The 27,995-nt window shown below is 44.3% G+C and overlaps 1 protein-coding gene across 1 annotated transcript in view; it reads left to right on the forward strand.

Moving 5' to 3' along the window:
• LOC111962547 (cadherin-related family member 5) overlaps positions 1-27,995 on the forward strand; it is a 47,529-nt gene that overhangs the window by 2,243 nt on the left and 17,291 nt on the right. The window contains 1 exon segment of the mRNA XM_070443125.1: positions 15,365-15,570. Coding sequence (XP_070299226.1) covers positions 15,486-15,570 — 85 coding nt within the window. The 5' untranslated portion in view covers positions 15,365-15,485.

The raw sequence follows: 27,995 nt of genomic DNA on the forward strand, positions 1-27,995 counted from the left end.
AAAGATCCCATGGCACTTATCGTAAGAGTAGGGGTGTTAACCCCGGTGTCCTGGCTAAATTCCCAATCTGGCCCTCAACCATCACGGTCACCTAATAATCCCCAGTTTACAATTGGCTCATTCATCCCCCTCCTCTCCCCTGTAACTATTCCCCAGGTCGTTGCTGCAAATGAGAACGTGTTCTCAGTCAACTTACCTGGTAAAATAACGGTAAAATAAAAAAATAAAAAAAGCACTAGATCTCCAGTGCTCCCCCACAGCCCGGTTCGACCTGTGCCTGCACTCTAGAGGGGCCGGGCTAAAGTGGGAATTCAGCCTGGAGGAGTGGTGCCAAGGCTGTGCACCAGAGCTCCAGTGCTCCCCCACAGCCCGGTTTATCCGGTGCCTCCTCTACGCACCAGGCCTCCTGTAGATCTCCCCAGCCTGGTGGGCCCTGTGGCAGCCCAATGCACCAGGCTGTCTCTGCGTCTCCTCCCTCCAGAGTCGCCCTCCAGCCCGGAGCCGCCGTCCAGCCCGGAGCCGCCCTCCAGCCCGGAGCCGCCCTCCAGCCCGGAGCCGCCGGAGCCGCCCTCCAGCCCGGAGCCCCCAGAGTTGCCCTCCTGTTCAGGGCCCGCTGCAACGGTCCCCAGTCTGGGGTTGGCGGCGAGGGTCCCCGCTCCAGAGGTGCCACCTAAGTGGGCCAAGACTAAGGTGGAGCGGGGTCCACGTCTCGCGCCAGAGCTGCCACCGCGGATAGATGCCCACCCAGACCCTCCCCTATTTCTTTAGGTTTTGCGGCCGGAGTCCACACCTTTGAGGGGGGGTACTATCACGCCCTGAGTTTAATTATATTTTGTTTTCTTTATTTTTTGGTTCGGTCAGGGTGTGACAAGGGTGGTTTCTTATTTTTTGTATTGTCTAGGGTTTTTGTTTATCTATGGGGATTTTGTATGGTCTAGGGGTATGTAGGTTTATGGTGGCCTGAGTTGGTTCCCAATCAGAGACAGCTGTTTCTCGTTGTCTCTGATTGGGGAGCCTATTTAGGTAGCCATTTTCCATGTTGGTTTTGTGGGTAGTTGTTTTCTGTTTTGTGTTGCTGCACCTTATAGGACTGTTTCGTTTTCGTTTCACTCTCTTTGTTATTTTGTTTAGTGTTTCTGTTCTAATAAAAATAACATGAACAATTAGCACGCTGCGCTTTGGTCCGATGATTCCTCATCTTCAGACGACGAACGTTACAACCATATAATAACACTATTACTCTTGGCCTATTAAAGGTGTTTAAAGCTGCAATCCTTAATTGAAACATTTGTGTTTTCAATGCCTCAGTTTCAGTAAAAAGTTGGGGCTGGAGAAATGCAACCACTTTCAAATCCATAGACTATGCTATGGATGCAAGGACTGACCATCCATGATATCAAAATGATAGTTTTAACCATGTTTTTAAGCTTTACAGTGGTTGTTTACATTTACTTTGTTTACCAACTTTGGAGTAAAACAACCTTATATTTTGGGTTCTGACGGACAAGACAGTAGAACTAAGCATTTATATGTTATATTCTTCAAGAATCAATAGGCACATATTTAGTCCAAAAATGAATTTAGCAACTAAGGATTGCCCCTTCAACAAGCAGTGACCTTCATACAGCAGAACTAGGTCGCCATTTGAACACAATCCATTAACCTGACCCCAACATTTGTATTCTATCCACTGTTTTGCGAATGTCCCTCAAAATCAATCCCTTGTCCCGCATTTTTTTTTTTTTTTTAGATGTCGTCAGCCTAATTCCACCAGTGGAAACATTGCTACTGCAACATGTTAACACCATCTTTTCACATGTGAGGAGAATAACATTAGACTGCAGATTTTACATGTTTTTGGGGTGTGTTTGTAATCACAGTAAAGCCATGTCAGATCAGACTTCTGTAGTGATGTAGCGCTGATCTCCAACTAAACATTATTGTGGGAAGCTCAATGTTACATTCCAATCTCCCTATCATATCTAAGCTCATATGAAAATGCTCAAATCAACTTGATTGGAGGTACACAACACACTCCCCACCTCTTGCCATGAGCCATCCGGCCGTTACCGAGAACCACATACCAGATTTTTAACAGGGTCATTAGCATTTGGAAAATAAACATTTATTGCCCCGACCTAGCTCAATATCTAGGAGTCGGATAAGAACAAGACTACAGCGTTCATAAAGTGACCATTAGACATGCCACCCTTTGGACTGAATAAGTTTGTAGGGGCAACAGTTTTGATTAAATGTATAATTTATCACTCTCACACATGCTACCTTTCTGTAGCATTTCTGGCAATGCTAACATCTTTTCAGCCGAATCTGTTCTAAAACCGGACCAAAGCACTTGGGTTGCGCAGCAACAGCGCTAGGAGATAGCTAACACCAGTCTGATGAGAGGCAAGCTACAAGCAAAGGAAGCTAGCTATATTTAGCTTTGGATGTTTTTTCACATGGCTGAAGACATCTGTGTAAACTGTTGGCCTGCCTTGACACTTGCGTGTAATCAGAGCATAAACAAATAAGCACAATAAGATAGCGAATGTCCTTGGCTGCTATTGCCAGTTAACGTTAGCTAGCCAACTAACGTTAGCCAATAAGCCATCAAGGCTGTAACATTAGTTGTATGGACAGATTGCAATGCACCAGCACAACTCAATGTTGATAATATCTCCCATATTCTTCCACAAAGCACAGCTAGCTAGCTAAGTAAAGTTCATAGTCAACATCAAACTTTGGTAACCTGCCACGCTGCTAATGGGTCTTTCTATAAACTAGGGTATCCGTGAGGATTCCTACACTGAACAACTTGTTGCAGTTGATAAAGTCATTGATAATAATCTGCCAATTTCAGGTCATTACATTAAGATATAAGGGGGATCATAGCTATATTCAATAAAATTCATGAGATGATTTAAAAGCTATGTTTAGCCCTCTATCATGGTTGGTGGCTTGATGTGAGACATAAAACATTACTTGTCTGTACTTGCATCTATGGCAATGTAAATTGTCATTATATAATATATTAAGCATTAATCAGTTAAATTAGACATTGAACATGAACCCTGTAAGAATCGTGGATCTAGCTGTCGGACAGTTTTTTAATAGAGATCTCAGAAATGCAGTGTAACTAACTACATAACATTTCCTGTCTCCTTATGTTACAGGGTGAAAACAGTTTTCATCGGCACAAAAATCCAAAATAATTGATGCATTGCTTCTAACTGAAAGAGTAACCTTACCTTAATACTTAAAACCTAAATCGATACTGTCATTAACATGATTCTTCAGTAATTATGCAAAATACTTGTTGGATGCACATTTGGTGTCCTGCTGGTTAGGTATGCCATTGTAACAGTATAACTTTAGTCCGTCCCCTCGCCCCGAACGCGAACCAGGAACCTTCTGCACACATCAACAACTGACACCCACAAAGCATCGTTACCCATCGCTCCACAAAGGCCGCGGCCCTTGCAGAGCAAGGGGAACCACTACTTCAAGGTTTCAGAGCAAGTGACATCACTGACTGAAAGGCTGCTAGCGCGCACCACCGCTACCTAGCTAGCCATTTCACATCGGTTACATTCACCCCCCCCCCTTTTGACCTCCTCCTTTTCCGCAGCAACCAGTGATCCGGGTCACGGCACCAATGTAACAGTATAACTTTAGTCCGTCCCCTCGAACCGGGCACGAACCAGGGACCTTCTGCACACATCAACAACTGACACCCAAGAAGCATCGTTACCCATCGCTCCACAAAGGCCGCGGCCCTTGTAGAGCAAGGGGAACCACTACTTCAAGGTTTCAGAGCAAGTGACATCACCGACTGAAAGGCTGCTAGCGCGCACTACCGCTACCTAGCTAGCCATTTCACATCGGTTACACTATGATATTTTCACACATCATCATCTGATCCAGGAAGGAATTTTCAAATAACTGTCAAGTGACAAAGAGCTGTTGTGATACAGCATGCGATGCAATGACAGCCAATGTGCTGGAAAAAAGGTGTTTGCGAGGAATATCCAGAATATTTTGGTGTCTCGCTGATGAAGACAGTTGTGCTGGTGAAGACAGTTATGCTGGTGAAGACAGTTATGCTGGTGAAGACAGTTGTGCTGATGAAGACAGATGTGGCCTGATGAAGAAAGTTGTGCTGATGAAGACAGTTTTGTAGCTGATGAAGACAGTTTGTGCAGAGAAAGACATGTTATGCTGGTGAAGATCAGTTATGCTGGTGAGACGATGCTGTCGAAGATTGATGCTGGAAGACAGTTGGTGCTGTGAAGACAGTTGTGCTGGTGAAGACAGTTATGCTGGTGCATGACAGTTTTATGCTGGTGAAGACAGTTATCGCTGTGGTGAAGACAGTTGTGCTGATGAAGACCAGATGGACTTAGCTGTGAAGACAGTTTGCTGGTGAAGACATTACTTAGACGTTGTGGCTGTGAAGACAGTTGTGCTGATGAACGATCGTGAAGATTGTGCTGGTGAAGTTCGACAGTTTATGCTGGTGAAGAACGTTTGTGCTGGTGAAGACAGGTTATCACTGTGGAAGACAGTTGTGCTGATGAAAGAACGTTATACTGGTGAGACAGATTTGCTGGTGAACGACAGTTATGCTGGTGAAACAGTGTGTGGTTGCTGCATGGAAGATCAGTTTGTGTCTGGTGAACTGACATCCTCTTCTCCTTCCATGTTATGCCTGGATGGAAGACAGTTGTTCTGATTCATATTCACTGAAACTGAAGTTAATGCGCTGGCTGAAGACAGTTCATGCTGAGTGAGACAGTTATAGCTGATGAAGACATTATGCTGGATGAAAGACAGTTTGCTGGTGAAGACAGTTGCCATAGCTTGGTGAAGACAGTTCATGCTGGGTGAGAAGTTATGTGAAGACAAGACTGTGAAGAGTGCTGTGAGGTTTGCGAGAATACAAGAACAGTTGTGTGGTGAAGACAGTTTGTCTGGTGAAGACACAGTTATGCTGTGGACGTTCGCAGACAGTTATGCGTGAAGTTGATCTTGGTAAGACAGTTATGCGCAGTTGGGTGAAGACAAGTTATGCTGGTGAAGACAGTTTATGCTGATGAAGACAATTATGCTGGTGAAGACAGTTTGTGCTGGTGAAGACAGTTGTGCTGGTGAAGGACAGTTATGCTGGTGCAGACAGTTGTGCTGGTGAAGACAGTTATGCTGGTGGAAGACAGTTATGCTGGTGAAGAACCAGTAGGCAAGACAGTTGTGCTGGTGAAGACAGTTATACTGATGAAGACAGTTGTGCTGGTGAAGACAGTTATACTGATGAAGACAGTTGTGCTGGTGAAGACAGTTATACTGATGAAGACAGTTATACTGATGAAGACAGTTGTGCTGGTGAAGACAGTTGTGCTGGTGAAGACAGTTATGCCTGGATCCACATGGGATCTAATATCTCGCAATTGATGTTGATTATCTGTTTTTGTCTGCTTGATTTACGACAGGGTGTTGTTAGATTTAACAGAGAAATGTAATGACTTCATGTTTTCATACTGTATGTTTTTTTGTCGCTCTGATTGGACAAAGAGTTTACTGTGTGCAGGATAGGATAGCCCAACACCCAACGCTATTCCTATTAATTCAATATTCTGGATATAATGACAACAAATTACATAGCTTATTCACAATATGGTCTGGTAATGAAATAACATGACAAATGTATTATGTTTTCCATGCTATTTTAGACAATACAAGGAGCTTGAAGTAGCCTACTTGAACTTGGAGCTCAGAAATGCAAGTACCGAAATAGGCCTACCTTGAAAATCAGACATTTCCTCAATTTGGTGCTTGAAAAGTTATTGTAATTATTGTAACCAATTTATAGGTTCTCCTGCTCTCTTATAATTATCTGTGATTTCATTTTTATCCGTTTTTGTCAGAGATGTGCCCACTTTAGTTTGTTTCCTGCTGCTTCAATTGAAGGTTGTTGCGCTACTCTGTTGCAGTAAAACCACATGTGGTTATTATGAGGGAAACAACATCTAATGTTGGCTTCACCTTGGCTTTCCATACAAATCCCTACATTATAAAAGTAACCTGATTTTGGTATGTGAACACCTGCTCATCGAACATCTCACTCCAAAATCATGGGCATTAATATGGAGTTGGACCCCCCTTTGCTGCTATAACAGTCTCCACTCTTCTGGGAAGGCTTTCCACTAGATGTTGGAACATTGCTGCAGGGACTTGCTTCAATTCAGCCACAAGAGCATAAGTGAGGTCGGGTAGTGATTTTGGGCAATTAGACCTGGCTCGCAGTCGGTGTTCCAATTCATCCCAAAGGTGTTCGATGGGGTTGAGGTCAGAGCTCTGTGCAGGCCAGTCAAGTTCTTCGACACCGATCTCTACAAACCGTTTCTGTATGGATCTCGCTTTGTGCATGGGGGCATTGTCATGCTGAAACATGAAAGAGCCTTACCCAAACTGTTGCCACAAATTTGGAAGCACAGAATCGTCTAAAATGTAATTGTATGCTGTAGCGTTATTATTTCCCTTCACTGGAACTAAGGGGCCTAGCCCGAACCATGAAAACCAGCCCCAGACCATTATTCCTCCTCCCCCAAACTTTACAGGTAGCTTTCTCCTGGCATTTGCCAAACCCAGATTTGTCAGTTGGACTGCCAGATAGTGAAGTGTGATTCATCACTCCAGAGAACCGTGTTTCCACTGCTCCAGAATCCAATGGCTGCTAGCTTTACTCCACTCCAGCCTACACTTGGCATTTCTCATGGTGATCTTACATGTGGATCAAACCGTTTGCGGCGGGTGCGCCGGCATGCGCTAATGCGCGCATGTTGATCCTGTACCCCCACACCAGACACGATCAGGACACACAGGATGAAATATCATAACAAATTCTGAACCAATTATATTAATTTGAGGACAGGTCGAAAAGCCTTAAACATTTATGGCAATTTAGCTAGCTAGCTTGCTGTTGCTAGCTAATTTGTCCTGGGATATAAACATTGGGTTGTTATTTTACCTGAAATGCACAAGGGCCTCTACTCCCACAATTAATCCACAGATAAAAACGGTAAACCAAATTCCTTTCTAGTCATCTCTCCTCCTTCCTCAGGCTTATTTTTTTACTTCTTTGGACTTTATATGGCGGTTGGCAACCAACTTTACGCTGCATTACTGCAACCGACTGGAGTGTGGACATCAGTTCATCTTTCAATCACCCACGTGGGTATATGCTTCTAAATATCAATGAGGAGATGGGAGAGGCCAGACTTACAGCGTGTATGAGCATCACAAATAGAACCTATTTATATTTTAGCGCCTGGCCGCGCAGACGGTCGCTGAAGCATGCGAGCAGTGTGGACGCAATGATTGAATAACATGTATGTATACATTTATTTTGCAACGCTCGTGCACGCGACACGAGCGGTGTGGTCAGCATGTAAGGCTTGTGTGTGGCTGCTCGGCCATGGAAACCCATTTCATGAAGCTCCCAACAAACAGTTACTGTGCTGACGTTGCTTGCAGAGGCAGTTTGGAACTCGGTAGTGAGTGCTGCAACCGAGGACAGACGATTTTTACAAGCTATGCGCTTTTACGAGCAATGCGTTCTGTGAGCTTGTGGGGCCTACCACTTCATGGCTGAGCCGTTGTTGCTCCTAGACGTTTCACGTCACAATACCAGCACTTATAGTTGACTGGGACAGCTCTAGCAGGGCAGAAATTTGACAAACTGACTTGTTGGAAAGGTGGCATTCAATGACAGTGCCATGTTAAAAGTCACTGAGCTCTTCAGTAAGACCATTCTACTGCCAATGTTTGTCTATGGAGATTGCATGGATGTGTGATCAATTTTATACACCTGTTAGCAACAGGTGTCACTGAAATAGCTGAATCCATTAATTTGAAAGGGTGTACACATACTTTTGTAAATATAGTGTATATTCACTTTTATTCCTCTAAGTACTGCATGAAAATCCTTTTCATTTTTGTTTCAAACCATTTAGATATTTTGATCCCAGTGTCACACATTGGCCCCAATATTTATAGGACCTCTATACCAGGCGGTGTCAGAGGAAGGCCCTAAAAATAGTTATCTCTGCTACCGCACGGCAAGCGGTACCAGAGCACCAAGTCTAGGTCCAAGAGGCTTCTAAACAGCTTCTACCCCCAAGCCATATGACTCCTGAACAGCTAATCAAATGGCTACCCAGACTATTTGCATTGCCCCCCCCCCCCCCCACGCTGCTGCTACTCTCTATTATTATCTATGCATAGACACTTTAATAAGTCTACCTACATGTACATAATTACCTCAATTACCTCGACACCGGTGCCCGCGCACATTGACACATTGACTCCGTACCGGTACCCCTGTATATAGCCCCCTATTATTATTTACTGCTGCTCCTGAATTATTTGTTATTCTTATCTTTAACTTTTTTTTAAAGGATTTTCTTAAAACTGCATGGTTGGTTAAGGGCTTGTAAGTAAGCATTTCACTGTCAGGTCTACACCTGTTGAATTCGGTGCATGTGACAAATATAATTTGATTTGGTTTGACATACTGTATATCATTAGGCTGTAGGTATTTTTAGATATAGGCCTATTGTGAATGTTTATTATTGTTGCATCACCATCTTTTTTGAAAAAATAAATACAACTTTAAGAAACATATTCACTTGACAGAGGTAATAAACTGCCAATTGATCAGCACAATAATTGATAAAACAGGACCATGTGTCACGAACGTCGTCAGGGAAATGACCGGACCAAGGTGCAGCGTCGTAAGCGTACATTTTTCTTTATTAAGAATGTTGCCAACAAAACAAGAAACACCAAAAACGAACGTGAAGCTTACTAGGGCTATACAGGCCACTAACAAAGACAACTACCCACAAAATACAAAATGAAAAAAGGCTGCCTAAGTATGATTCCCAATCAGAGACAACGATAGATAGCTGTCCCTGATTGAGAACCATACCCAGCCAAAACATAGAAACACAGAACATAGAGTTTCCCACCCGAGTCACACCCTGACCAACCAAACATAGAGAATAAAAAGATCTCTACGGTCAGGGCGTGACACCATGTTTGCAAAACAAGTGTTTCTGAGCTTATGTCAGCATTACACAGGTAAGCTAACAGTTAAAGAAATCAGGAATGCAGTCAGGCTCTATAGACCTTTAAAGTATACAGTTGAAGTCGGAGGTTAACATACACTTAGGTTGGAGTCATTAAAACTCATTTTTCAACCACTCCACAAATTTCAGGTTTTGGCAAGTCGGTTAGGACATCTACTTTGTGCATGACACAAGTCATTTTTCCAACAATTGTTTACAGACAGATTACTTCACTTATAATTCACTGTATCACAATTCTAGTGGGTCAGAAGTTTACATACACTAAGTTGACTGTGCCTTTAAGCAGCTTGGAACGTACTTTGGTGCGAAAAGTGCAAATCAATCCCAGAACAATAGCAAAGGACCTTGTGAAGATGCTGGAGGAAACAGGTACAAAAGTATCTATATCCACAGTAAAACAAGTCCTATATCGACATAACCTGAAAGGCCGCTCAGCAAGGAAGAAGCCACTGCTCCAAAACCACCATAAAAAAGCCAGACAACGGATTGCAACTGTACATGTGGACAAAGATTGTACTTTTTGGAGAAATGTCCTCTGGTCTGATGAAATAAAAATCGAACTGTTTGGCCATAATGACGATCTTTATGTTTGGAGGAAAAAGGGGATGCTTGCAAGCCGAAGAACACCATCCCAATCATGAAGCACGGGGGTGGCAATGACCAAATGGACAATGACCCCAAGCATTCTTCCAAAGCTGTGGCAAAATGGCTTAAGGACAACAAAGTCAAGGTATTGGAGTGGCCATCGCAAAGCCCTGACCTCAATCCCATAGAAAATTTGTGGGCAGAACTGAAAAAGTGTGTGCGAGCAAGGAGGCCTACAAACCGGACTCAGTTACCCCAGCTCTGTCAGGAGGAATGGGACAAAATTCACCCAACTTACTGTGGGAAGCTTGTGGAAGGCTAACTAAAATGTTTGACCCAAGTTAAACAATTTAAAGGCAATGCTACCAAATATTAATTGAGTGTATGTAAACTTCTGACCCACTGGGAATGTGATGAAAGAAACAAAAGCTGAAATAAATAATTCTCTCTACTATTATTCTGACATTTCACATTCTTAAAATAAACTGGTGATCCTAACTGACCTAAGACAGGGAATTTTTACTAGGATTAAATGTCAGGAATAGTGAAAAACTGAGTTTAAATGTATTTGGCTAAGGTGTTTGTAAACTTTCGACTTCAACTCTATATGAGTGGGCTGTGTCAAACACACCACCACCTAGTGTTATGTTGGTTACCTACTGACCCCAAAAATATTATATCAATCAAATGTATTTTTAAAGCCCTTCTTACATCAGCTGATGTCACAAAGTGCTGTACAGAAACCCAGCCTAAAACCCCAAACAGCAAGCAATGCAGGTGTAGAAGCACGGTGGCTAGGAAAAACTCACTAGAAAGGCCAGAACCTAGGAAGAAACCTTAGAGGAAACAGTCTATGAGGGGTGGCCAATACTCTTCTGGCTGTGCCGGGTGGAGATTATAACAGTACATGGCCAAGATGTTCAAATGTTCATAGATGACCAGCAGGGTCAGATAATAATACTCACAATGGTTGTAGAGGGTGCAACAGTCAGCACCTCAAGAGTAAATGTCATTTGGCTTTTCATAGCCGATCATTCAGAGCATCTCTACCCCACTTGCTGTCTCTAGAGAGTTGAAAACAGCAGGTCTGGGACACGGTAGCACGTCCGGTGAACAGGTCAGGGTTCCATAGCCGCAGGTAGAAGTTGAAACTGGAGCAGCAGCACGACCAGGTGGACTGGGGACAGCAAGGAGTCATCAGGCCAGATGGTCCTGAGGCATGGCCCTAGGCTCAGGTCCTCTGAGAGAGAGAGAGAGGAGAGAGAGAGAGAGAGAGAGAGAGAGAGAGAGAGAGAGAGAGAGAGAGAGAGAGAGAGAGAGAGAGAGAGAGAGAGAGAGAGGAGAGAGAAGAGAGATGAGAGAGAGAGCATACTTAAATTCACACAGGTCACCAGATAAGACAGGAGAAATTATCCAGATATAACAGACTGACCCTAGCCCCTAGACACATAAACTATTGCAGCATAAATACTGGAGGCTGAGACAGGAGGGGTCGGGAGACACTGTGGCCCCGTCCGACAATACCCCCGGACAGAGCCAAACAGGCAGGATATAACCCCACCCTCTTTGCCAAAGCACAGCCTCCACATCACTAGAGGGATATCTTCAACCACCAACTTACTATCCTGAGACAAGGCCGAGTATAGCCCAAGAAGATCTCCCCCATGGCACAAACCCAAGGGGGGCGCCAACCTGGACAGGAAGATCACGTCAGTGACTCAAACCACTCAAGTGACGCACCCCTCCTAGGGACAGCATGGAAGAGCACCAGTAAGCCAGTGACTCAGCCCCCGTAATTGGGTTTGAGGCAGAGAATCCCAGTGGAGAGAGGGGAACTGGCCAGGCAGAGACAGCAAGTGTGGTTCGTTGCTCCAGTGCCTTTCCGTTCACCTTCACACTCCTTGGCCAGACTACACTCAATCATAGGACCTACTGAAGAGATAATGACTTAAAGGACGAGACCGAGTCTGCGTCTCTCACATGGATAGGCAGACCATTCCATAAAAATTTAGCTCTATAGGAGAAAGCCCTGCCTCCAGCTGTTTGCTTAGAAATTCTAGGGACAGCAAGGAGGCCTGCATCTTGTGACCGTAGCGTACGTGTAGGAATGTACGGCAGGATCAAATCTGAAAGATAGGTGGAGCAAGCCCATGTAATGCTTTGTAGCTTTAGCAGTAAAACCTTGAAATCAGCCCTAGCCTTAACAGGAAGCCAGTGTAGAGAGGCTAGCACTGGAGTAATATGACATTTTTGGGTTCTAGTCAAGATTCTAGCAGCCATGTTTAGCACTAACTGAAGTTTATTTAGTGCTTTTTCCAGGTAGCTGGAAAGTAGAGCATTGCAGTAGTCTAATCTAGAAGTGACAAAAGCATTTTTCTGCATTCTTTTTCGACAGAAAGTTTCTGATTTTTGCAATGTTACATAGAGGGAAAACAGATGTCCTTGAAAGAGTCTTGATGTGTTTGTCAAAAGAGAGATCAGGATCCAGAGTAACGCTGAGGTCCTTCACAGTTTTATTTGTGAGGGCTGTACAACCATCAAGATTAATTATCAGATTCAACAAAAGATCTCTTTGTTTCTTGGGACCTAGAACAAGCATCTCTGTTTTGTCCGAGTTTAAAAGTAGAACATTTGCCGCCATCCACTTCCTTATGTCTGAAACACAGGCTTCCAGAGAGGGCAATTTTGGGGCTTCACCATGTTTCATCAAATGTACAGATGTGTGTCATCCGCATAGCAGTGAAAGTTAACATTATGTGTCACGACTTCCACCGAAGGTGGCTCCTCTCCCTGTTCGGGCGGTGCTCGCCGGTCTTCTAGCTGCCACCGATCCATTTTTCCTTTTCGTTTGTGTCTGTCTGTTTTTTCTTTACACCTGAGTCCTATTAGTTAATTTCGGTGGGTTTATTAACCTCCGCTGCCTGCTATTCTTTGTGCAGGATTATTTTGCTTTTGTTGCTATGTTAGGGGTGCGTGTTTGCGCCACGGGGTTTTCTTTCTCATGGTTGTTGTACCGTTTTTGACTGTAATTAGGAGTAGAGGTTTCTCCTCCGTGTGTTGCGTTTATTCCCTGTGTGTGGCGACTTCGTTTGGGCGTGTCCCTCCACCTGTTGTTGTTGAGTTGAGACTTCTAATAAACGATTGTGCTACTGGGACTTCCTTGCTCTCCTGCTCCTGACTTCTGCACCTCCCTCCTCTTAGGAGGCACCTAACATTATGTTTCCGAATGACATCACCAAGAGGTAAAATATATAGTGAAAACAATAGTGGTCCTAAAAAGGAGCCTTGAGGAACACCAACATTTACAGTTCATTTGTCAGAGGACAAACCAGGCCAGAGCTTGTCCTTGTAGACCAATTTGGGTTTCCAATCTCTCCAAAAGAATGTGGTGATCGATGGTATCAAAAGCAGCGCTAAGGTCTAGGAGGACAAGGACAGACACAGAGCCTTGGTCTGACGCCATTAAAAGGTAATTTACCACCTTCACAAGTGCAGTCTCAGTGCTATGATGGGGTTTAAAACCAGACTGAAGTGTTTTGTATACATTGTTTGTCTTCAGGAAGGCAGTGAGTTGCTGCGCAACAGCTTTTTCAAAAACAATTAGAGAGGAATGGGAGATTCGATATAGGCCGATAGTTTTTTATATTTTCTGGGTGTCACGCCTTGACCTAGAGATCCTTTTAATTCTCTATTTGGTTAGGTCAGGGTGTGAGTAGGGTGGGCAATCAATGTGTTCTATTTCTTTGTTGGCCGGGTATGGTTCCCAATCAGAGGCAGCTGTCTATCGTTGTCTCTGATTGGGGATTATACTTAGGCATACTTACGTTCGTTTTGTATTTTGTTGTTCATTTTAATAAAAGTAAGATGTTCACCTACCACGCTGCACCTTGGTCGCCTCCTTCAAACGACGAGCGTAACACTGGGTCAAGGTTTGGCTTTTTCAGGAGAGGCTTTATTACTGCCACTTTTAGTAAGTTTGGTACACATCCGGTGGATAGGGAGCCATTTATTATGTTCAACATAGGAGGGCCAAGCACAGGAAGCAGCTCTTTCAGTAGTTTAGTTTGAATAGGGTCCAGTATGCAGCTTGAAGGTTTATAGGCCATGATTATTTTCATCAATGTGTCAAGAGATATCGTATTAAAAACTTAAGTGTCTCCCTTGATCCTAGGTCCTGGCAGTGTTGTGCATACTCAGGACAACTGAGCTTTGGAGAAATACGCTGATTTAAAAAGGAGTCCGTAATTTGCATTCTAAGGATCATGGTCTTTTCGTCAAAGAAGTTCATGAATTTATCACTGCTGAAGTGAAAGCCATCCTCTCTTGGGAAATGCTGCTTTTTAGTTAGCTTTGCGACAGTATCAAAAAAAAAAGTTGGATTGTTCTTATTTTCCTCAATTACAGGATGATCGAGCAGCAGTGAGTTCTGTTCGATACTGCACGGTACTGTCTTTCCAAGCTAGTAGGAAGACTTCCAGTTTGGTGTAGCGCCATTTCCGTTCCAATTTTCTGGAAGTTTGCTTTAGGGCTCGAGTATTTTCTGTATACCAGGGAGCTAGTTTCTTATGACAAATAGATGAAATAATATGTTACTCTCAATGACTAAATAAAAAGGTTTAGGCAAATACAGGCAGGCACCACATCACTACAAGACAAACATCTCGATAAATCAAGCTTGATGGTCTTGTAAATATAAAAGCAAGGCTTGTTTTCATATAATAAAAAAGCTTGAAAAGGTAGTGGAGTTGGATTAGTGTGGTATGTGAAGAATCCAATACTTTAACTTGCATGCGGTACAAATCACATTATTTTGGGACCCCCTACAATAAGAATATGAATTAGGCTGTTTGAGAAGGTTTAAATCCTAAGTGACTTGTTTGAAGTACAATAGACCAACATAGCTACTGTAGTCGGTCAAGGCTGTGTGCTGGAAAACATTGGTAGAGCATGGGTGGAGTAGGCATTGTGATGCTCGTGAATTTCCTTTCTTTTTCGGCTTAAGACCAATGCCTACTTCTCACTTAAAACATAGTTTTTTGTTTTTAATCAATTAACACTAGTAAAGACCTTAACTTGGTTAGAGAAGCAGGACCAGGAATCCCAATTTGGCCAATGCTAATTTGTAAAGTAAAGCAAAGTAACCACACTAAATAAAGTGTAATGTGAAAAGGTGAGGGACACTGAGGCCACGAGCCCACAGACAACCAAGCAACGTCAATACCGAATGCTAGGTAGTTAGCCTAGCATTGCTCAGTCACGGTGACAACCATGACAAAACAGACAGCAATCTAGCCATAATTAACCAAGCATCCTTCAGTTACAGCCATGTCAATACAGACATCTGGCTAGCCATAGTTAGCTAAGCATTGCTCAGTGGCCACTAAGTCAGACAGACAGCTAGTTGTAGCTATCATAACATTGTTCAATGACAGCTTGCGTATGTCAATAAATACAGCACAGATAGCTAGCAATAGTTAGCCTAGCATCACTCGTTTAAGTTACACCCATGTAAATACAGACAGCTAGCTAGTCATAGATAGCTTAGCATTGCTCAGTGACAGTGGCAAAACTGTTTGGTTTTTTAACAACAAGATGGCTTTTATTTGACCACACTTCTCTTTCTCTTATTCCAGGTTAGGGGTGGTGGTGTGAGAGACTGGGACCGGAACTTGGAGCTGTGCTAAGGAAGGTCTGGTTCTAGATACAGTGCTAGGGGCTGGGACTGGAACCTGGTGTCTGGTTGAGGCTGTAGTGATGCAGCAGCAGAGGTCTTGTCTGTCGAGGTGGAGGGTCCTACTCTGGTCCACACTACTCCTCCTGAGTCCCCTCAGAGCCACAGGTAAAACCCATCACCACAACCTTACTCATATCTAACCCTGACTGTCTACATCTAAAACCCAAGTAAGGAGGCAGGATAGCTTTCTGTTTAATTGTGTGTGTGTATTTGTGTAACATCCCACGTAAAAAAATACGATAGTATGCTATGGTCTAAATACTGTAGTATTACTATATTTACAGTATTCACTGTAGTGTTTTTGTGGACTTTACTATAGTATTCAATGTAATATTTACTGTAGTGCTTTTGCAGAGATGATTGTAGTATTCACTGTAGTAGTTTTGCGAACATGACTGTAGTATACTATAGTATTCATTGTAGTGTTTTTGCGGACATGACTGTATGTGACAATCAGGGTTGGGGAGTAACCTGAGTGGCGCAGTCGTCTAAGGCGGTCATTGTAAAAAAAGAATTTGTTCTTACCTGACTTGCCGAGCAGTTGCCATACTAGGCAGTATGCAACCAGTCAGGATGCTCTCGATGGTGCAGCTGCAGAACTTTTTGAGGATCTGGGGACCCATGCCAAATCTTTTCATTCTCCTGAGGAGGAAAAGGTGTTGTCGTGCCCTCTTCACAGCTGTCTTGGTGTGTTTGGACCATGATAGTTCGTTGGTGATGTGGACACCAAAGAACTTGAAATTCTTGACCCGCTCCACTACAGCTTCGTCGATGTTAATGGGGGCATGTTGATGCGAATCATACTGCTGCTCTCTCATTTATCTATTTGTGCCTCACGGATTGTGGTTGTTGTGGATGACTATTCACAAATCTAAATGTGTATTTGTTCCCAATAATGGTTTAAATCAAGAAGTTTAAGCTGCCTATCAATCATTGTTTTTGAAACCAGTGGACAGCCAGTGAAAAATGCGCTCTGGCAACAGCTACATAGTGCGGATCCCAGCCTATGGAATAACAGTGGGGCTTTTAGTGCTCAATCTAATTCATGCTGATAAAAAATATATTTATCCATGGGCCTAATGGACACATGCGCAAACTCGCAGACTTTTGATAGACTTAAAGGGGCCATATGTAGTTGCTACATCCATTTCTGGAGTTATAAATTATATATATTTATATATGTACATATATATACAGTACCAGTCAAAAGTTTGGGCTCTCGTAGAATGTGACAGTTGAACTTAGCTCATGAGGCATTTATAAGTTACTTTCCTCAAGAATCAATGGATATGAATACAGTACCAGTCAAAAGTTTGGACACACCTACTCATTCCAGGGCTTTTCTTAATAATATATTTTTTTACATTGTGGAATAACAGTGGAGACATCAAAACTATGAAATAACACATATGGAATCATGTAGTAACCAAAAAAAGTGTTAAACAAATCCAAATTATTTTTTATTTGAGATTCTTCAAAGTTGCCACCCTTTGCCTTGATGACAGCTTTGCACAGTCTTGGAATTCTCTCAACCAGCTTCATGAGCTAGTCACCTGGAATGCATTTCAATTAACAGGTGTGCCTTGTTAAAAGTTCATTTGTGGAATTTCTTTCCTTCTTGATGCATTTGAGCCAATCAGTTGTGTTAGGGGTGGTATACTGAAGATAGCCCTATTTGTCACGGATGCCTCCGGAACTGTCATTACGCACACCTTATCCCTATTCCCATTTGATTAGTAATTGTATAAGTGTGCCCTTTGTTCAACATTGTCCTGTCGATTATTGTTACAATGTCTATTGGTTTGTGCGAGTACCTGTGCTATGTTGTTTTAGCTTTCGTGCCACGTATATTGTGCAGATGATTACGGGTCTCGTCCCGTGTGATAAACATTGTGTGACTGTGTATTTATTCGAGGTACTCCTCGCTCTTTTGTTTGGGTTTCTACCCTGTGTTTTGTATACGTGTTTGTTTGGTCTTCATCCCCGTGCCATTACACGGCACGCTGTAATTTGGGAAATAAAAACCCCTATTACGCATTCCTGTGCCTGTCTCCCGATCCTTCATACCGACGTGACACTATTTGGTAAAAGACCAAGTCCATATTATGGCAAGAACAGCTCAAATCAGCAAAGAGAAATGACAGTCCATCATTACTATAAGACATGAAGGTCAGTCAATCCGGAAAATGTCAATAACTTTATACGTTTATTCAAGTGCAGTCGCAAAAACCATCAAGCGCTATGATGAAACTGGCTTTCATGAGAACCGCCAAAGGAAAGGAAGACCCAGAGTTACCTCTGCTGCAGAGGTTCATTAGAGTTACCAGATTCAGATTGCTGCCCAAATAAATGCTTCATGGAGTTCAAGTAACACACACATCTCAACATCAACTGTTCAGAGGAGACTGTGTGAATCCAGCCTTCATGGTCGAATTGTTGCAACGGATGATCTCTGCATGTGTGGTTCCCACCGTGAAGCATGGAGGTGTGATGGTGTGGGCGTGCTTTGCTGGTGACACTGTCTGTGATTTATTTAAAATTCAAGGCACACTTAACCAGAATGGCTACCACAGCATTCTGCAGCGATACGGCATCCCATTTGGTTTGCTCTTAGTGGGACTATAATTTGTTTTTCAACAGGACAATGACCCAGAACACACCTCCAGGCTGTGTAAGGGCTATTTGACCAAGAAGGAGAGTGATGGAGCGCTGCATCAGATGACCTGGCCTCCACAATCACCTGACCTCAACCACATCGAGATGGTTTGGGAGGAGTTGGACCTCAGAGTGAAGGAAAAGCAGCCAACAAGTGCTCAGAATAGGTGGGAACGCCTTCAAGACTGTTGTAAAATAATTCCTCATGAAGCTGTTTGAGAGAATGCCAAGAGTGTGCAAAGCTGTCATCAAGGCAAATGGTGGCTACTTTGAGGAATCTAAAATATATTTTGATTTGTTTAATATTGTTTTGGTTCCAACATGATTCCACATGTGTTATTTAATAGTTTTGATGTCTTCACTATTATTCCACAATGTAGAAAATTGTAAAAATAAAGAAAAACCCTTGAATGAGTAGGTGTTTCCAAACTTTTGACTGGTACTGTATATACTGTATATATCCCTTGATTGTAGAAGAATATGACTTATCAATGCCTCATGAGCTTAGTTCAACTGTCACACTCCACTAGAACCCAAAATATAAGCTTGTTTTCCTCCAATGTTTGTAAACATTGGAAATGTAAACAAACACTGTATAGCCTCATAACATGGTTAAAACAATAATGCTGATATCATGGATGGCCAGTCCTTGCTTTCGTAGCTCTGTCTATTAATCTCAGAGTGGTTACATTTCTCCAGACCTATCCCTCAGCTCTTTACCAAAACAGAGGCGAGGCGACCGTTTTGTTTTTGTTGCATATTATGAAGATATCAATGTGTCACCAACAAAAAGGTAAACAATAGGCCAATAGCAATTGCAGCATATGGCATTCATTTTTCACATGTAAATAGCACTTTTCAGTAGTGCTCAAAGCATGCCATTCCATGAGCACAGCATTTATTTTTTAACTTGAATCAATGAGCCCAATCAATCCTCCATGATAACTAAATCATAAACAACAGAGTAGGGTTGGCTAATAAGTTCTTCGTTTTGGGGTTAGGATCAGGTAAAACAATTTTGCTCATATATTTCCATATTTCCATGTCCTATTCTTTAAGATCAAGGGGTATAACATTTATTGGAATGACTGGAATTCTGATAGACTTTGGTTTTTAATGTAAAGATATAATTTAATAATTTAATTTTATGTATTAGAAAATGATGGGTTAGAAGAAGCCTACATAACCAACCCATAAAGTCAAATTTAACATCCATATATGGCCAGCTATGTAAACTTTAACATTGATTTATCATGCAATAGATTTTGTTCAATTGGTAACATACATTTTTGTCTTCTTTTAATGCCTCTTAAAACTTATTATGGCTGCAATCCCGTTAACGGGATGATATGACAACAGCCAGTGAAAGTGCAGGGCGCCAAATTCAAACAACAGAAATCTCATAATTAAAATTCCTCAAACATACATGTATCCTATACCATTTTAAAGGTAATCTTGTTGTTAATCACACCAAAGTGTACGATTTCGAATAGGCTTTACAGCGAAAGCACCACAAACGATTATGTTAGGTCACCGCAAAATCACAGAAAAACACAGTCATTTTACCAGCCAAAGACAGGAGTCACAAAAAGCAGAAATAGAGATAAAATTAATCACCAACCTTTGATGATCTTCATCAGATGACACTCATAGGACTTCATGTTACACAATACATATATGTTTTGTTCGATAAAGTTCATATTTATATCCAAAAACCTCAGTTTACATTGGCGCCATGTTCAGAAATGCCTCCAAAATATCCGGAGAAATTGCAGAGAGCCACGTCAAATAACATAAATTCTCATCATAAACTTTGATGAAAGATACATGTTTTATATAGAATTAAAGATACACTTGTTCTTAATGCAACCGCTGTGTCAGATTTCAAAAAGCTTTACGGCAAAAGCACAATATTCAATAATCTAAGAACAGCGTTCAGCCACAAAAGGAAGCCATACAGTTACCCGCCAAATTGTGTAGTCAACAAAACTCATAAAAAGCATTATAAATCTTCACTTACCTTTGCTGATCTTCGTCGGAATGCACTCCCAGGACTCCCACTTCCACAAGAAATGTTTGTTTTGTTCGGTAATGTCCATCATTTATGTCCAAATAGCTATTTTTGTTAGCGTGTTTGGTAAACAAATCCAAAGTCAGGAAGCGCGTTCACTAAAAGCAGACGAAATGTCAAAAAGTTCCATAACAGTCAGTAGAAACATGTCAAACGATGTATTGACTCAATCTTTAGAATGTTTTTAACATAAATCTTCAGTAATGTTCCAACCGGAGCATTACATTGACTTCAGATGTGCGATGGAACAGAGCTCCCTCTCATGTGAACGCGCATGGTCAGAGCATGGTGAGGTCATGATAGACCTGACTCATTCCTGTCTCCTTCGGCCCCACGTCACAGTAGAGGCATCAGACAAGGTTCTACAGACTGTTGACATCTAGTGGAAGCCGTAGGAAGTGCAAACACATCCATATCCCACTGTGTATTCAATAGGGGCTTGGTTGAAAATCGACCAACCTCAGAATTCCCACTTCCTGTTTGGATTTATTCTCAGGTTTTTGCCTGCCATATGAGTTATGTTATACTCACAGACATCATTTAAACAGTTTTAGAAACTTCAGAGTGTTTTCTATCCAATACGAATAATAATATGCATATATTAGCAACTGGGACTGAGGAGCAGGCAGTTTACTCTGGGCACCTCTGGGCACCTTTCATCCAAGCTACTCAATATTGCCCCTGCAGCCATAAGAAGTTTTAAGAGGAAAGTAATCTAAAAGTAACGGAATGTAATCTGGGTAATCTTAAAGTTCCATTACGGATTACAATTTTGGACAGGTAACTAGTAACTGTAACGGATTACATTTCGAAAGTAACCTACCCAACCTTGGTGACAATAAAAACATATTTCTTTATACTATTGTGTTTTTGCGGACATGACTGTAGTATACTACAGTATTGTAGTGTTTTTGCAGATACGACTCTACTATACTGTAGTATCACTGTTGTGTTTTTGCAGACCTTACATCAGTATTCACTGTAGTGTTTTTGCGGACATGACTGTAGTATACTATATTATTCACTGTAGTGTTTTTGCTGACTTTACTGTAGTATTCACTGTAATGTTTTTGAGGACATGGCTATAGTATACTATAGTATTCACTGTTGTGTTTTTGCAGACTTCTCTGTATTAGTCAACATAGTGTTTTGCACCCTCGACTGTAGTATATTGTAGTAACACCTGCTGACTAGGGTTAGCTAAAATGGCACAACTACCAGACTATGCCAGTTACTGTTTAATGAGAGGAACAACTGAATCAGAACATAAGACACACAGGTTTGTGACAGGCCACCTATTGAGTTGGGTCAGTTCTGAGCAATGCAACGGACCAGAAAACACCTTTCAAAAATATATACATTTTTATTACAATTGTAACATTAACATTAATAACATTACATTTTTATAACAATTGTAACATTAAATGTGAGATGCCGGTTCTAGGCCGATTAAAGGGAAACAGTACAGAGGCAGATATAAAGAACAAGATCAGTTTATTAAAGTTATAGGATTAGGTTTGCTTGTTTGACACAGAAAATAACACAAACAATTATAAATATGTGTTTCCCTGGCAACCATATTAGGGGAGGACATGCAGGACATATAAAATCACTACAACATAAAGTAAGCACTACACGATCGAGGGATACTACAGTGTGGAGTATAGGATTCTACAATATACTACAGTTTACTACAGAATTATATAGTACAGTTGAAGTCGGAAGTTTACATACACTTATGTTCGAGTCATTAAAACTCGTTTTTCAACCACTCCACACATTTCTGGTTAACAAACTATAGTTTTGGCAAGTCGGTTAGGACATCTACTTTGTGCATGACACAAGTAATTTTTCCAACAGTTGTTTACAGACAGATTATTTGACTTATAATTCACTGTATCACAATTCCAGTGGGTCAGAAGTTTACATACACTAAGTTGACTATGCCTTTAAACAGCTTGGAAAATTCCAGAAATGATGCCATGGCTTTAGAAGTGTTACGATCAATGAGGACAATTGTGAGGAGTCCGGCGCAGAGAGCAAAGATATGGGGAAAAACCACTCTTTAATGTCCAACCAGAAGAACAACTGGTAACGTCAAAACATTGGCGTAAAAATCCGACTTGAATAAAGTACACACTGGAAAATAAATCCAGACTGTGGAAAACCCCAAAATAAACGAACAACCTCATACAAAACAGAAAGACAAGCCCGCACAAACAGAAACGGGCTAAACGAACTTAAATAGCACCACCCTAACAATAAACAGGTGAAATCAATTAGTCAAAACCAAACGAAAAGGAAAAAGGGATCGGTGGCAGCTAGTAGACCGGCGACGACGACCGCCGAGCGCCACTCGAACAGGAAGGGAAGCCACCTTCGGTAATACTCGTTACAGTACCCCCCTCCTGACGCGCAGCTCCCGCAGCGCGCCGACGCCGGCCTCGAGGACGACCCGGGGGCCGAGGCGCAGGGCGATCCGGATGGAGGCGATGGAACTCTCTCAGCATAGATGGATCCAATATATCCCCCACCGGGACCCAGCACCTCTCCTCCGGACCGTACCCCTCCCAGTCCACGAGGTACTGCAGGCCCCTCACCCGGCGTCTGGAATCCAGAGTGGACCGTATCCTGTACGCCGGGGACCCCTCTATGTCCAGAGGGGGCGGAGGGACCTCCAGAACCTCAACTTCCTGCATGGGCCCAGCTACCACCGGCCTGAGGAGAGACACATGAAATGAGGGGTTAATACGATAATACGAAGGAAGTAACAATCGGTAACACACCTCATTTATTCTCCTCAGGACTTTAAATGGCCCTACACACTGCGGACCCAGCTTCCGGCAGGGCAGGCGGAGGGGCAGGTTTCGGGTCGAGAGCCAGACCCTATCCCCCGGTGCAAACACGGGGGCCTCACTGAGGTGACGGTCAGCGCTCTTCTTCTGCCGTCTACTCGCCTGACGCAGAGACTCCTGGACGGCTCTCCAAGTCTCCTTAGAGCGCTGTACCCACTCCTCCACCGCAGGAGCCTCGGTCTGACTCTGATGCCATGGTGCCAGAACCGGCTGGTACCCCAACACACACTCAAATGGTGACATGTTGGTAGAGGAGTGGCTTAGTGAGTTCTGGGCAATCTCTGCCCAGGGGATGTATCTTGACCACTCCCCTGGCCGGTCCTGGCAATATGACCGCAGAAACCTACCCACCTCCTGGTTCACTCTCTCCACCTGCCCATTACTCTCCGGGTGATAVCCCGAGGTCAGGCTGACCGAGACCCCCAAATGCTCCATAAACGCCTTRCATATTCTGGAAGTGAACTGGGGACCCCGATCAGAAACGATATCCTCGGGCACCCCGTAGTGCCGGAAGACATGGGTAAATAGTGCCTCCGCAGTCTGCAGGGCCGTAGGGAGACCGGGCAACGGGATAAGACGGCAGGACTTAGAGAACCGATCCACAACGACCAGGWTCGTAGTGTTTCCCTGAGATGGGGGTAGGTCAGTCAGAAAATCCACCGAAAGATGGGACCACGGCCGTTGTGGAACGGGGAGGGGTTGTAACTTCCCTCGAGGCAGGTGCCTAGGAGCCTTACTCTGAGCGCATACCGAACAGGAAGAGACATAGAATCGCACATCCCTCTCCAAGGTGGGCCACCAGTACTTCCCCCTAAGACCTCGCACTGTCCTCGAAATACCCGGGTGACCTGACGAGAGTAAACCATGAGCCCATCGAATCAATTGATCACGAACAGCGAGCGGTACGTACCTACGCRCCTCCGGGCACTGTGGAGGCGCAGGTTCCTCCCTTAACGCCCGCTCGATGTCCGCGTCCACCTCCCATACTATTGGTGCCACCAACTTGGCCGCCGGAATGATGGGAGTAGGATCGATGGACCGGTCCTCTGAGTCATAGAGGCGAGACAGCGCGTCGGCCTTAGTGTTGAGGGAACCTGGTCGATACGAGATCGTAAAACGAAATCTGGTGAAATACATGGCCCACCTTGCCTGACGCGGATTCAGTCTCTTAGCTGATCGGATATACTCCAGGTTACGGTGGTCAGTCCAGATGAGGAAAGGGTGCTTAGCCCCCTCAAGCCAGTGTCTCCACACCTTCAGCGCTTTAACCATAGCCAACAACTCCCTATCCCCCACATCATAATTCCGCTCCGCTGGCCCGAGCTTTTTCGAAAAAAAAGCACAGGGCGGAGCTTTGGTGGCGTACCCGAGCGCTGTGAGAGCACCSCTCCAACCCCAGCCTCGGATGCGTCCACCTCTACTATGAACGCCAAAGAAGGGTCCGGATGCGCCAACACTGGCGCCTCGGTAAACAGCACCTTCAACCTACGGAAGGCTCTGTCCGCCTCTGCTGACCACTGCAAACGCACCGGCCCCCCCTTCAGCAGTGAGGTAATAGGAGCTGCTACCTGACCAAAACCCCAGATAAACCTCCGGTAGTAATTGGCAAACCCTAAGAACCGCTGCACCTCTTTTACCGTGGTCGGAGTCGGCCAATTACGCACGGCTTTTACGCGGTCACCCTCCATTACCACCCCCGAGCTGGAAATGCGATAACCCAGGAAGGAAACGGCTTGTTTGGAAAACTCACATTTCTCCGCCCTCACGTACAGGTCATGCTCCAGCAGTCGCCCAAGAACCTTGCGCACCAGAGACACATGCGCGGCGCGTGTAGCGGAGTAGATCAAAATATCGTCAATATACACCACCACACCCTGTCCGTGCAGGTCTCTGAGAATCTCGTCAACAAAGGATTGAAAGACAGCTGGAGCATTCTTTAACCCGTACGGCATGACGAGGTACTCATAATGGCCCGATGTGGTACTAAACGCGGTTTTCCACTGAAACTGAGACTGAGATCCAGAAACTGAAACTGAGATCCAGTTTCGTGAAGAACCGTGCTCCGTGGAATGATTCCATCGCCGTAGCGATGAGAGGTAGTGGGTAACTAAAACCCACCGTGATGGAATTGAGACCTCGATAATCAATACACGGACGCAAACCACCATCCTTTTTCTTCACAAAAAAGAAACTCGAGGAGACGGGTGACATGGAGGGCCGAATGAATCCCTGTCCCAGAGCTTCCGTGACATATGTCTCCATAGCCAACGTCTCCTCCTGGGACAAAGGATACACATGACTCCTGGGTAGTGCAGCGTTTACCTGGAGGTTTATCACGCAATCCCCCTGTCGATGGGGTGGTAATTGGGTCGCCTTCTTTTTACTGAAAGCGATAGCCAAATCGGCATACTCAGCGGGAATGCGCACGGTGGAAACCTGGTCTGGACTCTCCACCGTTGTCGCACCGATGGAAACTCCTACACACCTGCCTGAACACTCATCAGACCACCCCTGTAGAGCTCCCTGTTTCCACGAAATCGTCGGATTGTGAATAGCCAGGCAGGGAATCCCCAGCACCACCGGAAACGCAGGTGAATCGATAAGGAACAGACTAATCCGTTCCTTATGATTCCCCTGCGTAATCATCTCCAAAGGAATTGTGGCCTCCCTGACCAGCCCTGACCCTAATGGTCGACTATCTAAGGAGTGCACAGGGAAGGGGGGTTCTACCTTAACTAACGGAATCCTCAACTTCTGAGCGAGTCCGCGATCTATAAAGTTCCAAAAACATGTGACCAACAGGAAGCTCTGGGAGAGTGTGGTGCTGACTCACCTGAGGTGACCGAGGAGTGTTCTGCCTGCCCTCTCGATTCCCAGATGGACTCCTCCAGCACCGACCGGAAGTGTGCCCTCTTCGGCCACAACTGGTACAGGAGGAGCCTCCTCCTCCGATCTCCCTAGATGCTGCCCCTCCTAGCTCCATCGGGATGGGAGCAGGAGGGTCAGGAGGTGGAACGGACAGGACCCTTTCAGAACGTCCGCGAGCAGCTAGCAGATGGTCTAACCGGATAGACATGTCTATTAGTTCATCCAAACTGACGCGTAGTGTCCGACTAACAGCCTCTCTGCGGACTCCTCTCTCCAGCTACACCTGTAATGGTTATCAGGGCCTGTCGTTCCACCCTGCTCCAGCGGCCAACGGTCCGGGAATCCAGCGCGAAGTCCTGCGCGCACCTCGTCCCCTGTCGGAGATAGAACAATCTCTCACCCGCCGCTCGGCCATCTGGAGGGTGATCGAACACGGCCCGAAAACGGCGGGTGAACTCCGGGTAGTGGCCCCTCGCTGAGTCGGGCCCGTTCCAGACCGCATTGGCCCACTCTAGGGCTCTACCCGTCAGGCAGGAGACGAGGACACTCACTCTCCTCTCGTCCGAGGGAGCTGGTCGAACGGTGGCCAGGTACAGATCTAATTGTAGCAGGAATCCCTGGCACCCGCCGCCGCTCCATCGTACTGACTTGGAGCGTAATACGCAAAGCGCTGGCACCGGATCCCGCTGGAGGATGATGAGTTTTTGCTGGAGGGAGGGTAGTGGGGGTAGTAGGGAGACCACTCCTCTCCCAACGATCCATCCTCTCCATCATTAGATCCATAGCTGATCCGATCGATGGAGGATGGACGTGTGATGAAGGACTCTCTCCTCCATCGTGGGGAGAGGGTGGTCGCTGCTCCTGCTGGCTCCATATGAGGTGCGGGCTTCTGTTACGATCAATGAGGACAATTGTGAGGAGTCAGGCGCAGAGAGAGAAGATATGGGAAAAACCACTCTTTAATGTCCAACCAGAAGAACAACTGGTACGTCAAAACATTGGCGTAAAAATCCGACTTGAATAAAGACACACTGGAAAATAAATCCAGACTGTGGAAAACCCAAAATAAACGAACAACCTCATACAAAACAGAAAGACAAGCCCGCACAAACAGAAACGGCTAAACGAACTTAAATAGCACCACCCTAACAAATAAACAGGTGAAATCAATTAGTCAAAACCAAACGAAAAGGAAAAGGGATCGGTGGCAGCTAGTAGACCGGCGACGACGACGCCGCCGAGCGCCACTCGAACAGGAAGGGAAGCCACCTTCGGTAATACTCGTTACAAGAAGCTTCTGATAGGCTAATTGACATAATTTGAGTCAATTGGAGGCGTATCTGTGGATGTATTTCAAGGTCTACTTCAAACTCAGTGCCTCTTTGCTTGACATCATGGGAAATCAAAAGAAATCAGCCAGGACCCCAGAAAAAAAAATGGTAGACCTCCACAGTCTGGTTCATCCTTGGGAGCAATTTCCAAATGCCTGAAGGTACACGTTCATCTGTACGAACAATAGTATGCAAGTATAAACACCATGGGACCACGCAGCCGTCATACCGCTCAGGAAGGAGTCGCATTTTGTCTCCTAGAGATGAACGTACTTTGGTGTGAAAAGTGCAAATCAATCCCAGAACAACAGCAAAGGACCTTGTGAAGATGCTGGAGGAAACAGGTACAAAAGTATCTATATCCACAGTAAAACGAGTCCTATATCGACATAACCTGAAAGGCCGCTCAGCATGGAAGAAGCCACTGCTTCAAAACCGCCATAAAAAAGCCAGACTAAGGTTTGCAACTGCACATGGGGACAAAGATTGTACTTTTTGGAGAAATGTCCTCTGGTCTGATGAAACAAAAATAGAACTGTTTGGCCATAATGACCATCGTTATGTTTGGAGGAAAAAAGAGAGACTTACAAGCCGAAGAACACAATCCCATCTGTGAAGCACGGGGGTGGCAGCATCATGTTGTGGGGGTGCTTTGCTGCAGGAGGGACTGGTGCACTTGACAAAATAGATGGCATCATGAGGGAGAAAAAATATGTGGATATATTGAAGCAACATCTCAAGACATCAGTC

Source organism: Salvelinus sp. IW2-2015, linkage group LG4q.1:29 (assembly GCF_002910315.2).
Source record: "Salvelinus sp. IW2-2015 linkage group LG4q.1:29, ASM291031v2, whole genome shotgun sequence".
NCBI classification, from domain to species: Eukaryota; Metazoa; Chordata; class Actinopteri; order Salmoniformes; family Salmonidae; genus Salvelinus; species Salvelinus sp. IW2-2015.